Source organism: Phocoena phocoena, chromosome 16, assembly GCF_963924675.1.
Source record: "Phocoena phocoena chromosome 16, mPhoPho1.1, whole genome shotgun sequence".
Taxonomy (NCBI): Eukaryota; Metazoa; Chordata; class Mammalia; order Artiodactyla; family Phocoenidae; genus Phocoena; species Phocoena phocoena.
This window is the reverse complement of record NC_089234.1, coordinates 60,427,261-60,442,530: the sequence shown is the minus strand read 5'-3', so window position 1 is coordinate 60,442,530 and position 15,270 is coordinate 60,427,261. Positions and strand designations below refer to the sequence as shown.

Sequence of the window (15,270 nt, the reverse complement as noted above, 5' to 3'; positions counted from 1 at the left end):
AAACACATGTCCCCTGCATTGGAAGGTGGATTCTTAACCACTGTGCCACCAGGGAAGCCCTGTTTTTTGTATTGAATGATAGTAGTTCTGAGTTTGCAGGAAGACTACAGTATTCTTTTTAGAAAACATAAACTTTTTAGAATCTTTTGTAAATGTGTAGTATAAGCTTCTGTTTTTTTTTTTTTTTTTTTTGCATTACGCGGGCCTCTCACTGTTGTGGCCTCTCCCGTTGCGGAGCACAGGCTCCGGATGCGCAGGCTCAGCGGCCATGGCTCACGGGCCCAGCCGCTCCGCGGCATGTGGGATCTTCCCAGACCGGGGCATGAACCCGTGTCCCCTGCATCGGCAGGTGGACTCTGAACCACTGCGCCACCAGGGAAGCCCCTAAGCTTCTGTTTTGAACTTTTTTAAGGAGCTGTGTATTCGGTACAGATTTTTCTCATTTACATTTTGACTTTTTGATGTGACATAATATTAAACACTCACCATTCCTCTTAATTCCTAATAGGCCTTGAATTCTAAGATCATTCCTGAACTATTAATATTTTGTTCCAGTTTTGGGCCGCCACCAAGTGATCAATTTGGGTATTACATTTGAATGAAAAAGTTGTGGGTTTTTTTTGTTTTTTGGGTTTTTTTTAAATGAAAGGGCCAATATGTATTTCCTAACCAATTCCCCTTCCTTGGGAACAGAACACACTGTTATTCTGGAATTTTATTTGGAAAATTTTATAAGTGAATTTCTTGGTGTGGTTGGGTCAGGATGTGTCCAAGACAAACTATCCTATGAGGCATGGTTGTTTTATCCTCATATAATTCATTTCCTCAGTTAAATTGCTACCTTGGCACTGCCGTATCACCACTTCATAACCCATAAATCACCCACAGTGAATCCCAAGTGACATAAACAGTTTGCTAATGGTAGGAAGTAGTGTTTCGAGTAGAAAAACTAAGAATAAACATATTTTCACTTAAAATCCTGAGTGACATTTTGGCCTGAGGCATCAGTAAAAGATCATGGAGTACAGAGGGTAGAAAAAATTGGAGCAAATTCTTGACTAAACTGTATGCTGGCTTTTATGGCAGCTAGAATGAAATGTTAATCTCACTTCCATAAACTTGCCAATTGATGTTTTTCTTTCTCTGTAGTGAAGTGAGAATTCTACTAGAGAGGAGATGGCTGCCTCTTCATCCTCCTCAGCCGGTGGGGTCAGTGGAAGTTCTGTCACTGGATCTGGTTTCAGTGTCTCAGACCTTGCCCCACCACGGAAAGCCCTTTTCACCTACCCCAAAGGAGCTGGAGAGATGTTAGAAGGTGATCTCATGCTGCTTTTTGCTGAATAATTGGATTCAGACCTGCTATGAATATTAATTGTAAAGAAGCTATTAAGTGGATTAGAGATAAGTTTGCCCTGATTTCAGCTCCACATTTCATTTCTTGTCCCCGTTTCAAAATAATATCTTTAAAACATAAATCTTTCTCTAGAATCAGAATTTTGGAGCTGAAAAAGACTTTGGAAATCAAGGAGGTCATCTAGTTATTTAGACCCAGAAAAGATAAAGTAATTTGACCATGTGAAAGGACAAAGTCAGCACTGGAACCAGGAATTCTGTTGACCTCCTACTCCAGTTTGCTTTATCTTGGCACCAGTCTGCTTCCCTATGTTTGGTAGGTTTGATATATTTTTTTCTAATATAATTCATCGACAGATAGATTAAGAGATCCTGAGAGGAAATAAAAACCAATTTACTACTCTTGTATGTGAAGATGACTCTCCTGGCCCTGGCCCAGGCCCATTGCAGGGCAGTGCTGTGTGGTTTTGCTAGCACTGGAGCTGGATTTGCATCAAATCATCCCCCATCTTATTCAGCACACATTTGCAAACTGGCTGGCCAAGATCGGGGCACAGGCTGTAAGCATGAAACAGCATTGGTTCCTAGAATTTATCAGATTCATGTCATTTTAGGATCTGGACCAATAAATTCTTAATAGGGAGCATAAAAATCACCAGAAGAGCTTATTTAAAGTAAACCTTTCTTGGGCTTCCCTGGTGGCACAGTGGTTGAGAATCTGCCTGCCAATGCAGGGGACACGGGTTCGAGCCCTGGTCTGGGAAGATCCCACATGCCGTGGACCAGCTAGGCCCGTGAGCCACAACTTCTGAGCATGCGCGTCTGGAGCCTGTGCTCCGCAACAAGAGAGGCCTAGACAGTGAGTGGCCCCCGCAGGCTTCCCTGTTGGCGCAGTGGTTGAGAGTCCGCCTGCCAATGCAGGGGACACGGATTCGTGCCCAGGTCCTGGAAGATCCCACATGCCGCGGAGCGGCTGGGCCCGTGAGCCATGGCCGCTGGGCCTGCGTGTCTGGAGCCTGTGCTCACGCAACGGGAGAGGACACAACAGTGAGAGGCCCGCGTACCACAAAAAAAAAAAGAGTGGCCCCCACTTGCCACAACTAGAGAAAGCCCTCGCACAGAAACGAAGACCCAGCATGGTCAAAAATAAATAAATAAAATACTGAATAAATAACTACTTTAAAAAATAATAATAATAATAATAAATAAAGTGTACCTTTCTGGCTCACCTTAGAGATTCCAAATCAGTGTAGGTTACAGCACAGGAATCTCCATTTTGACCAACATCCAGGGATTCTCATGAAAATGGTCCTTAACTGTTAAACTATTCATCATACCTTTTGAAAAAAATTAGCAAAGAACCTATCAAGGATTCAAAATCTACTTGATTCTAGCACATCTGTGCTTAATTATATATTGATCTTTTTTGCTTTAAATATTGCAAATTTCAGTAAGTATATTTAAAAATCTGGAAATGTCTGAGAAAGGTACAAACTGTAGTTAAGAGTCGGCTTTTTGGGGTAATCTTTATTCATTTATATCAGGTATAATAAAAAGCAGAGGTTTGGATTAAGCCAGGACAAACAGAAGAATCATTTGTGACAGGAAAACTTGGGAAGACTGGAACCATAAGGCTTTTTAGAATTGGTTCAAGTCATGGTTAGTAGACAGTCAGTTAGTGATACATCTGAGGTGTGTGTACTTCTGTCTTTGCCCTTTTGTTTTCTTCATTTTTGTTAACTGAATACTCAAGCTAGCATCACTGAGTCTGGAGGTAGCGAATATTTGTTGCCTTGTTTACCATATTTGGCGCTAAAAATAAATTATGACTTCAGTTATATGCAGCAGAGACCTGGTATTAAGGACGCTTCCCACAAAACAAACCAGAAGTTGGAGGAACTTAAATTGCTTAATGAGTTTTGTAGCAGCAGAAGAGGAATCATCGTTTAACAATGGACCCTAAGATTGAAGTCATTTAAATTCTAGCTACAGGAGGAATTTAATACAGGAGGTACCTCCTTGGTCTCAAAGCTATCAGCATTCTTGGTCAGTGTATACCAGATTACTTGGAAACACTAAAGAAGAAAGGCTTCTAAAATTACTCTAAATGTTGACATTCTAACAAGTTATAGTTCTATCCACTTCTATTCCATCCCATTATGCTTCATGGGGGACTGTGTTGCCTTTCTATTGTAGAATGAATTTAAGTTTAAATTCACAGTGCACAGTTTTGATTCTCTTCCTCGGGTTTAAAGTTTCCCCTACATTTTAAAGCTGCTTACATTTAAGGACAGACTATGAAAACTTAGAGATGGTAGTCCTTGAACTATCCTGGTCAAATGAAGAATGTTAAATTGAAAAGAGTACCCTTAAATGTGAGTTAATAAGGATGCTAGTTTGGAAGCATCATCTACCATGTTTATAGGTGATACTATTATGCAAGTAATCTAACACACACGAACCTGACCATTTTTCTTACGGTAGTTTAATCGAATACAGGCAAAGCGTGTTTTGTTGGGCTTCGCAGAAACTGTGTTGTTGTTTTTTTTTTACAAATTGAAGATTTGTGGCAACCTTGCTTTGAACAAGTCTGTTGGCGCCATTTTTTCAACAGCGCTTACTTCATGTCTCTGTGTCACATTTTGGTAATTCTCACAATATTTCAAACCCCCCATCAGCAGAAAGATTACAATTCACTGAAGGCTCAATGATGGTTAGCATTTTTTAGCAATAAAGTATTTTTTAATTAAGGTACGTACATTGTTTTTTTAGACATAATGCTGTTGCACACTTAATAGACTACAGTATGGTATAAACATAACTTTTCTATGCAAGGGGAAACCAAAAAACTAGTGTGACTTGCTTTATTGCAGTTGTCTGGAACCGAGCCCACAATATCTCTGAGATATGCCTGTATGAAAATAGAGAAGGAATAGTTGCCTCTTCAGAGTAAGGAACAAAAGCAATTAGGAATCAAGGTTGAATGCTGTCTATAATCTTAACAGGTTAATCTGATCTTGCGCCCTCCTAAGTCTAGGATAATAAACCCAAATAACCTTGTGAATTAACTTTTTTGTGTACCTGCTCTCTGATAACAGACATCTCACATAAGCAGTATACTGTACAGGACTTTTCAGCATTCCCCTGCCCTTGGCTAGGATTGTCCTCACCCAGTTATTAGTAAGCAAATTAGAGACTGCCTTCCAGCCCAAAAGTGGCTGAATTTTAGTAACATTGTAGGCCACTGAAGCATAAATTATCTGCCATTGTCTATTTTCCTGCTGTGAGGTAATATTCTTTTAAATGAATTTGTTAGCGTCCTATTTATTGGAGTTGGCAATGGTGTTAGATATGGACAATTTACTGAACTTTTCACCATTTATAACCTTTACTTGTCCCTTAAAAGGAAAGCTGATGTATTGCTACTTGGTGTGTTACAAAGGGTTTGATTACAATTTCTAAATGGAAGACAGATTGCGCCAGGCTGACTCCTCTGGAGAAATTCCAGGCTTTAGATTGGTACAGATATCACATCTAATAGGATGTGGCTAAGAAGCAGTAGACTTTGTGGTTAACACAGAGCTGCAAATCAGCAAAAGTGTGTTCCGCAGACATATAGAGTGGAAAAGTGATATGCAGGTGCCTTTTTGAAAGATTAGCTTACATCCTTTTGCTTTGAAGTTCATTACCAAGGGAAATATGCAAATGTTATAATTTAAGCATTTATCCTAATAACACCTGTGATTAAATGTAAGTGGGAGGTAGCACTTGCAAGAGCTTCCAAACAAATCTTGGCCTGGTCCTAACAGCCAGAATCCCCGCTGCCTTGTGTGAGATCCTAAAGTTCAGGATCAAACCACCTGAGAAGTGAGCTCTAATTCTCTATGCTTTGCTCTTCCTAAAATAAAACAAATGATAATTTGATCCTTTAAGCAAGGGTATGAATGCTGGCATATTTACACAAAAGAGGCATAATAAGTTGCATCATTAGTGTCAAATGTTCACACAGTCCCTCTTCCCACAGTGAGATTCATAAGTTATTTTCTGGCCATTGCCCTTATCTAAAAAACTCAGTAATATCATTAGCTTACCTAGATCTTTAAACTGGACATCCAGTATAATATTTAGTTAATTGAAAATAAAAAATTTTTTGCTCAATTTAGATGATATGCTCACAAATGACTTACATTCAGCCAGAGGAATGGGGGTGGGAGGAGGGAATAGGATCATATCCCATGTAGCACAGTATTTAGAAAAGAGGTTGGGTTTAAGGAATAGCACTCTCCCCAAAGTCTACATCACTATATGAAAGAAACTATATTTTGAAATATTATTCAATATGTATATATCAATGCATAATATATTTCCATACATATGTATGGAAATAATTATATATATTATTTTTGCATCCGTTTTGAAGATAATATTAGAAGCCCTCTTGGTTGTATATTCAAGCTATTTGGATACAGTATCTATAGTTTTTCTTATTTTTTTTTACCATGAGCTTCTGAAATAAGGTCTGCCTTGTGTGAAACTCAGCATGAAGCTAGGATGTGTTAGTCCTATCTCCTTGTCACTTAATACCTGGCTGACGCACCAACCCATGATTGATGAGTGAGTGCATGACGCCCAGTAGTGCTGGCATGAACTACCGCCTAAAAAAAGACAGCTGTGTCCCCTCCCTCCATTTGTTTTAGGATTTTTGCAATAAGATGTCTTCACCGAATGGTTTCAGCTACCCCTTTAAAAGTCACATTTTCCTACATGAGTTCTTTGCCTTTGGGGGTATGTTTTGCTGTATCAGCCCTTGCCTGACAAGGAAAAGCATGAACTAGCTTATGTTTCACAGTCATCTTTCAAGTACTGGGGTGACTGAGTTAGCTACCTTCTTGTAGCCAGTTCTTGGCACCAGTACAATGCTAGGTTCTGAAGTTGTACCATACCCTTACGGCCATGCAAATTGCAGTGTTTTGATTCAGCTGGAAAATCAAGGTTACAGTTGGCGTTTACAGAATGAAGCTTCCCAGCAGTGTTTTGTGGTGGCCATAGTGATGTAATTTGAAATATAAAATATCAACAATAGCTATTTTTCCTCAGCTTTACTTTTTAGAATGAAAATGATTAAGAGTTTTGGTGTACCTTTGTATTTTGAAAGCACGGGAGCCACATGGTCAAATGTGTCAGCTGTCAGTGTTTGCTTGACATACACAATAGGAGAACATTAAGAAATTGTCAGGTTAGGATGGGGGAAATGTTGACCAGGACATCAAACTGGGGTTTCTTGTTTTTGTTTTTTTAACACTATTTTTAAACTCTTTTAACAAGTGGAGGGACTATTTTAATATTCTAGGTATAGAAGAAGTAGCTTTTCAACAGTGTTAATTCTAAGTGAAACAGAAGCCCTCTTTGTAAACACTAAAAGCTAGACCCCGATTGTAAAAGCAGGGAAAAGAATGGACATGTTTACTAGGTTTATCAGGCACCATTAGATTAAAATGGATTAGAGCAGATTAAAACTTTTCCTCTTCTCTTTGTAGATGGCTCTGAGAGATTCCTCTGTGAATCCGTTTTCAGCTATCAAGTGGCATCTACGCTTAAACAGGTGAAACATGGTAAGCACATGAGTGTTGTATACTTAACTATGAGAATAAATTTATTGGGGGGTGGGAGAGGGGGACTTAGAAAGGTCAGAGTGCTCTGTAACAAAAACTCAGCAAGGCTATTTAAGTGGACTTTCCAAATTACCTGCAGACAAGAACATTCTACGGTCTTAATCCAGACATAATGTCCACATTGAGGCTTAAAGTTGAAGTCAAAGGGGTTAGTTTTCTAGGGGAGTTAATGCTTCCTACTCCGCTTGTATTGCTTTTTCCTCTCCTTTCTGAAACCTTCTTTTACTGTTGTCCTCCATTGGTTACCATCATTATCTGCATCTTTGGGTATTTATGTAAGTAATACCTCTTGGTCTAACTGGACTCTTAAGATCCTGGTAGCACCTTTTCTATTCCATCATCCCTCACCAGGTCTTCATTTATGCATCAGGGAACTCTGTTCACCCACCAGACCAGACCATTTCTCCATAGAGAGCATAATGTTGCGGGGGGGAAGCTGCAATTGCCTGTAACCCTAGGTTTTTAGTATACAAATCACAAATTTAGTACACAAATGGAATGGAGGATAAGTACTACTTTTTTTTCCTTTTTTTTTTAAGATTAAGTCTTCTGACCAACATAGGGTAAGACCCCATTACTAGAATCTTGAGGGGGAAATCCTTTTAGAAATTATTTTTAAATCAGCCATCATGTTGGTGGTTGATATATCATCTCCTTGATTCTTTACAGATCAGCAAGTTGCTCGGATGGAAAAACTAGCTGGTCTGGTAGAAGAGCTGGAGGCAGATGAGTGGCGATTTAAACCCATCGAGCAGCTGCTGGGGTTCACACCCTCTTCAAGTTGACCTTGCCTGGACAGTCACCTCTGGGGCACAGCAAATGCAGGTGCAGTGAGGAAATTTTCTTACAGCTTACATAGCCATCCAGAGATTCACAGCTCCATCACTGAATTGTTAATTCACATCCATACTTGGTTTCTCTGTATCTGTCCACAAGCAACAAATACTTAAATGTGTGATCTTACAAGGAAATTTTTTGTTTATTTGTTTAAAAAAGTATTGAGAATCAGATTTAGGCAACTGGCATCACAGAACCAGGAGGTCTGGGTTTAAGAGAGATTAATAAAACTTCACAAGCCAGGACACATGCCAGAATTGGCCAACAGAATGGCATCCCTCCTGTCAATTCATGCAGTTCCTAGAATCCTCACCAGTCAAGTCCGAGGTCAGGATCTGGAGTTATAAAATACAGCATTTCTTTTTTTTTTTTTTTTTTGCGGTATGCGGGCCTCTCACTGTTGGGGCCTCTCCCATTGCGCCGGACGCGCAGGCTCAGCGGCCATGGCTCACGGGCCCAGGCGTTCCGCAGCATGTGGGATCTTCCCGGACCGGGGCACGAACCCGTGTCCCCTGCATCGGCAGGCGGACTCCCAACCACTGCGCCACCAGGGAAGCCCAAAAAATACAGCATTTCTGACCTAAAACCGTTCTTTTTGCAGGTGAATATGATTTCAACTCAGGACCTGTCCAAATTAGGAATTTTTTAATGTTTGGGATTTTTTTTCTATTTTTAGACATCTAATTCTATAGATTCTATCTTTTTCTAACCTCTAGGCATGCCAAATGCTGGCAAAAAGAATTGCTTTTTTTTTTTTTTTTTTTTTTTTTTTTTTTTTTTTTTTTGCGGTACACGGGCCTCTCACTGTTGTGGCCTCTCCCGTTGCGGAGCACAGGCTCCGGACGCGCAGGCCCAAGCGGCCATGGCTCACGGGCCCAGCCGCTCCACGGCATATGGGATCCTCCCGGACTGGGGCACAAACCCACGTCCCCTGCATTAGCAGGCAGACTCTTAAACACTGCACCACCAGGGAAGCCCAAAGAATTGCTTTTTGAATGTTGAAGTTCTGGTAAAAATAAAGCAGTGAGCAAAATCCTTTTAAACACAGAAATCCTGAGTTCATCTTGTTGGTGGGCTCAGGCAATTCTGTAGCAAATAAATCCTTTGAAAGAGCTCCAGATTGGTTTCTTTATCCTTTCAAAGCCTCAGGGATTTGGGATAGGGGAAAGAGGTCAAATTACTTTTTATAAGAAGGGAATGTAAAAACCATTTCTCTTAAGTAAATGGTAGATTTGCTTTCTCTCAGGGATATTTGTCTGTTTCGAAGTATATGAATTTATCATCAATATCTGAGTAGGTTTTTTACCATGAAAAGGAAAAACCTGAAAAGCTAAGAGGTGTCTTTTGTTTTCCCTCATGGGACCCCAGGGTCCACACTGCACAGTTAGGAGAATCATTTATTAAATTGTATGCAAATTTTGCCTCAGACAGCATTTGCCTTTCTCCTCATTAATAACTTGTACCTGACCTGCTTAGAGTTGGTTAATTATGAATAAATAAGATTCCAGTAGCAATTGGCCTTAATCTCAGGAGTTCAGAATGTTTTAACACATAGTATATAACAGGCAGGTGGTGACCTCATTGCGTCGAAAAGGAATCTGAGCACAGGGAAGTTAAAGACCTGCTCATGGCCACGTAGCCCAGACAGAAGAAAATCTTGGCACTTGGAATAGATTGCAGTTGATTAACAATTCAGCCCACTAACCTTGTCTCTGAAGCACATCAGAACACAAAAATTACCAGTCCTCAAACTCACCTTATTCCATATTAATACTTCTTAACCTAAACTAGTTCCATATTTGAAAGCCATTGAGTTTCCTAACATTGTCCTTTTTGGCATCAACCATCTTTATGATTACCAAAGGAAAAATTTTAAATACGTAGTCTGCAATAAACCTTTAAATCATATTTTCAGTGACAGTTCAGAAGCAATCAGTAACTTTCTCTCATTTGATTTATGTAACTGTACAGCACAGACACTGTATTACCTCATCATTACCCTTTGGTATTTGAACTTACAGAATTTTTTCCTCGGGCTTCCCTGGTGGCGCAGTGGTTAAGAATCTGCCTGCCAATGCAGGGGACACGGGTTCAAGCCCTGGTCCGGGAAGATCCCACATGCCGCGGAGCAACTAAGCCCATGTGCCACAACTACTGAGCCCACGCGCCACATCTACTGAAGCCTGCGCACTCTAGAGCCCGTGCTCTGCAACAAGAGAAGCTACCACAGTGAGAAGCCCGCGCACCACAATGAAGAGTAGCCCCTGCTTGGCAACTAGAGAAAGCCCGCGCACAGCAACGAAGACCCAACACAGCCAAAACTAATAAATAAACAAAAACAATAAAATAAATAAATAAATACATTTATATTGTTTAGGGATTTTATAGCTTCATAGCTTTCCTTAATTTCTCCCAGATATACAATTACATTAGCATAGTTCATTAAAAAAAAAAAGAATTGTTTTCTCTTTAAGTTGGACATTTCCTTTTATGACCTTAGAAATTGAAGAGATCCTAGAGTTGAGCAGAAATACGTTCTGAAGCACCTTTCCCCGTGAAGATTCAGCTTCTACTTGAGCGCTGCCAGGAATGAGACCCTCACTATTTGAGGATGGCCCCTCCCTCTCTGCACCTTTCTGTTGGTCATTATGTCTCATCCACAACTCCTATTGCCATGTTTTGGGCTTGAAAATGGACCTGTTGTTGCTCATCTTTCATCCCCTCTGCACTCATTATGTGCCAGCCACTCACAGGCATTAATCATAATCCTTTCAGTAATGCTGTAAGATGTGTAACACCCCCTAATACAGAAGAGGAACTTGAAGCACAAAGCAGGCATTACTACATGCTAAGGCTGCATAGCTAAGTAAATGGCCAAGTCTGGATTTGAACTCAAAGTCTGCCAGACTCCAAAGCTAAGATTATTTTAGTTGAATCATGTGGCATCCCATTGAGCCCAATCCAGGGCCTCGTACAAAGGAAAATCCTAAAACCTTCTTTCTTCTTTTTAATGATAAAATGAATTAACTACCTGGAGGAAATAAGCCTTGTCACTACCCTCCCTTCTTCCAGTGCTTGTTGATAAAGAGTCTTAAGTACAATGAAGGCCTCTTTCTTTAAGAACTGATAGGAATTAGGGGCTTCCCTGGTGGCACAGAACCCACCTGCCAATGCAGGGGACACGGGTTCGAGCCCTGGTCCGGGAAGATCCCACATGCTGCAGAGCAACTAAGCCCATGTGCCACAACTACTGAGCCTGCCCTCTAGAGCCCGCGCGCCACAACTACTGAAGCCCATGCACCTAGAGCCCGTGCTCTGCAACAGGAGAAGCCACTGCAATGAGAAGCCTGCACACTGCAACAAAGAGTAGCCCCCGCTCACCGCAACTAGAGAAAGCCTGCACGCAGCAACGAAGACAAAACACAGCCAAAAATAAAAATAAATAAATTTATTAAAAAAAAACAGATAAGAATTAGCTATATGTTAGTATCTACCTAACCTTTTAAGATTCAGTATGATGAAATGTAGTTAGATGCTTAAGCGGTACCTACCCAAGTGAGCAAGGAGGAAGGCAAGAGGGCAGATGGCAGCTAACAACCAGGACTGCACAGACAGCCATCCTAAGAGAGCGGATGGTAACAGTGCCTCAGTGCACAAAACACTTTGCAGCTTCTAAAGCATTTTCATATATGTCGTGTCTTTAGTCCCTCATCAACGCTGTGAGATAAATGAGGCAGGTAGTTTACAGTTGAAGAAACCAGTACAGAGAAGGTAAGGTACCAAGATTATTATCCAAATTATAGTTAATAATATAGGCCTTTCAAATCTTTGTCTCTGTGCCTTCTAGTTCATCATATACTAGAAAATCTGAAGGCAGAACTTGCTGTTAATAAAGAATTGTTCATGTCGGTTTGATACATAATTCCATATAAGTGTTTTGTCTCATGGTAATGATACATAAATAGTAAACTTAAATAAAGCTGGTTTGGGGACTTCCCTGGTTGGTCCAGTGGTTAAGACTCCACGCTCCCAATGCGGGGGCCCCAGGTTCGATCCCTGGTCAGGGAACTAGATCCTGCATGCTGCAACTACAGATCCCGCATGCCGCAACTAAGACCCAGCACAGCCAAATAAATAAATATTTTTTAAAAAATAAATAAAGCTGGCTTTACTTTTATGTAGTCAAAAATCTTACTTTCTGACTTTATCCAGGATCAGCATTAAAGTCCTGAGTTTTCACTGATAAGATTTAATGTGTTATCAGTGCCATCGCATGGCTGATACTGACCTGGAATGACAGTGGTCTGGAACTCTAAATCACGTTCCTGACCCTAGGACCTCTCTGATCTGTCCATTTGCTTGCAGTCTGTGGCTTCCCTTCCCCCAAATGGTTGGGAGGCTTTGAATCTCTTGTTCCCCGATCAGAACACCAGACACTGAAGTGATAGAAACTTTGGACCTTAAGGCCAAACCAAAGGTAGGAGAAAGGAGATAAGACCAGGAGATGCCTATCATCCACAACAAAGAGGAGGAACCTGCCTAAGGATGTGGTTCCCTTTCAGGCAAGCCCAAGAGATACTACACTTGGAGGAGAAGGCCATTCTGCCTCTCCCTCTCCTTTTGCCAAAGCACCTAACTTTGCCTAAAATACCTTGCCTGGCCTCCTTGTAATTGCCCAAAGTTCCAACCAAGACAGATCCTTTCCACAAAAGAGAAAAGGCTTAACTAACAGATACATGGGAAAGTTTTGGGTTGCAGGCAGAGTACAGATGATACCAGATCTTCTCCTGTTTCCCAGAGCTGAGTTTGGGATGGGGATGGAGATGGCACCAAGGGTGGAGAAGAATGGGAGAAGGAGGCGGGAGCAGGATGCTTCGCCACCAGCCTGCCTTGTTAATTTGCATCTGGTCAAAGAGGGAGTCTGAGAATTTTAGAGCTGAATAGAACAGACCTTAGAGATCATCTAGTTCATCCCCCTGGTTGACAAATAGGACGTTGGGACCCTGTCTGTGTCATGCATTGCTGTATATTCAGTACCTAGAACACTACCTGGCACATAGTAGGTGTGCTACAGGTATATACTGAGTGAATGAATGTATGAATTTGTTGCATGTTTACCCTGTTTTAGAAGCTGTGCTAGCTACTTACAGTGCAGCATCCATAGTGGAGAAAAGCCTAACGTAATTGAGATAGGTGGTGGGCAGAGCCAAGGCAATAAGCCAGAGCTCAGCCCAGGGTTCTCTATAATGCTATACTGACAAGTGGAAGCTGTGGAACAAACGGCAGCTGTGTCCAAAACAGCCATGGTAGGAGCCTGGGCAAATGATGCTGGTGGCCCGCTGCCCTTCTCATAGGCTCCTGCACATGGGCCCAATGGTAGTCCCACATGTCAGCATCCATGAGCTGGTCTCCACCTCTCCAGATACTTTAATTTCTGCAGCCTGTCAAGTCTCCCTAGAGAAGCTGTTTATCCAGAATCCGCTTACTTCATTTTTATAATACAAGCTCTTTAGGGAAGGTAATGAAACAATATAGTTTGTTACCAGCAACAACAGAGAGGATGTTTATTTCCAAATGTCTTTTACTCATTTCACAGACATTTCTTGAGCACTTACTATGTGTTTAGCATCTGCTAAATGCTGAGGATATGCTGTCAAACAAAACACAGTCATTAGCCTCAAGTTTATAAATATATTAAGAAAGAGAAAAGAGCAATTTTCAGTGTAAAAAACTGTCTGATAACAGAAAGCAGGAAATGCTGTAAAATCAGAGACAGCTTTAATCCAGCTGAGCAGGGGTCAGAGAAGACTTCCTAGGAGGATGATGTTTAGGCTGAGACCTGAAGAACAAGTAGGTGGGGTGGGAAGGAAAGACTTTCTAGATGGAAGGAACAAAATATGCAAAGGCTCAAGAGTGAGGAAGGACATCGTGCTTCTGTGGGGCTGCAGGTGCTTTGTTATGGCTAATTCATAGAGTATAAGGACAAGATGATAGATTTTATCTGAGAGTTACTCAAGAAGTAGCATATATGGGACTTAGTGACTGGTCAAACTTGGAGAACTCAGGGAGGACACCCGGGTTTCTTGCGTCAGTAGCTGACGGACTGGATTCTATTCACTGAGACAGGAGTACAGGGAGAGAGGCAGGCTCAAGGAGATGTCCAGCAGTCAGGTGACTCTATGGTCTACATATAGTTCAGCAGAGTGAGCTGGGCTAGAGTTAGATTTGGGACTCACCCACCTAGAGACATGCAACCAAAGGTGGGCATGGATGGTATTGCCCAGGGAGAGAGCCCACAGAGTAAGAAGAGAATTGGAACCCTGGCATCTAAGGCAGCGGTCCCCAAACTTTTTGGCACCAAGGACCGGTTTCGTGGAAGACAGTTTTTCCACGGATGGTGGGGGGCAATGGTTCAGGCGGTAATGCGAGTGACAGGGAGCAGCAGATGAAGCTTCGTTTGTTCGCTCGCCGCTCATCTCCTGCTGTTGTCCTAACAGGCCACGGACCGGTACGGTGGCCCAGGGGTTGGGGACCCCTGATCTAAGGGACAGGAAGAGGAGGGGGAGGAGCCCAGGAAAGCAACTGGCAGGAAGTAACCAGAGACAGCCAGAAAATGAGGAATGTGGTATCAGGGAAACCAGGAGAAAGGATGTTTTAAGAAGGAGGCTGCTGGACTTCCCTGGTGACGCAGTAGTTAAGAATCTGCCTGCCAGTGCAAGGGACACGGGTTCGGGCCCTGGTCCGGGAAGATCCCACATGCCGTGGAGCAGCTAAGCCCGTGAGCCACAACTACTGAGCCTGCGCTCTGGAGCCCGCGAGCCACAACTACTGAAGCCCGCGTGCCTAGAGCTTGTGCTCCACAACAGGAGAGGCCACCGCAATGAGCGGCCTATGTAAGCACCGCAGCAAGGAATGGCCCCCACTTGCTGCAACTGGAGAAGGCCCGCGTGCAGCAACGAGGACCTGATGCAGCCATAAATAAATAAATAAACAAATAAGTAAATAAATAAATAAAATTATTAAATTAAAAAAAAAAAAAAGAAGGAGCCTGCTGCAAATACCAGTATCTGGTATAGCCAAGCAATGAACTGACAGGGGTGGAGAAGGCCTTCGGATTTTACCTAGGAACTTGTTGGTGACCTTGTCTCAAGAGCAGCCACCTTTGTGGTACAGTGGGGGCAGAGCCAGACTGCTGTGGCTGGGAGGTGAGTGGAAGGTGAAAATATGGGGCCAAATCTAGGCAACATCTTTAAGAAGTTCAGTGGGAAGCAGAGGCAAAAATGGGGGACAAAGAGGGTGATAGTTAAAGGAGGACACATAGTCAAGACGTTTGTTCTGGGGATAGGTCAAAGAGAAAGAGGGCATAATTGAGGGTGTAAGGTCCCTGGGGAAGTGGAAGGGGTGGGAT

At 42.1% G+C, this 15,270-nt stretch overlaps 1 protein-coding gene across 1 annotated transcript; it reads left to right on the top strand.

Annotated features, from left to right (window-relative positions):
- The first annotated feature begins 1,176 nt into the window (after nucleotides 1-1,176).
- ANAPC16 (anaphase promoting complex subunit 16) lies at nucleotides 1,177-7,810 on the top strand. The gene is made up of 3 exons (XM_065893922.1): nucleotides 1,177-1,315; nucleotides 6,891-6,965; nucleotides 7,695-7,810. The coding sequence occupies exons 1-3, from the start codon at nucleotides 1,177-1,179 to the stop codon at nucleotides 7,808-7,810; spliced, it is 330 nt and encodes a 109-aa protein (XP_065749994.1).
- Nucleotides 7,811-15,270: the final 7,460 nt, after the last annotated feature.

What these genes read in the sequence shown, in the direction of transcription:
- ANAPC16 (XM_065893922.1), top strand. Translation starts at nt 1,177, where the DNA reads ATGGCTGCCTCTTCATCCTCCTCAGCCGGTGGGGTCAGTGGAAGTTCT. An exon ending in AGCTGGAGAGATGTTAGAAG is followed by an intron (nt 1,316 to 6,890) that starts GTGATCTCATGC and finishes TTCTCTTTGTAG; the next exon opens with ATGGCTCTGAGAGATTCCTC. An exon ending in GCTTAAACAGGTGAAACATG is followed by an intron (nt 6,966 to 7,694) that starts GTAAGCACATGA and finishes GATTCTTTACAG; the next exon opens with ATCAGCAAGTTGCTCGGATG.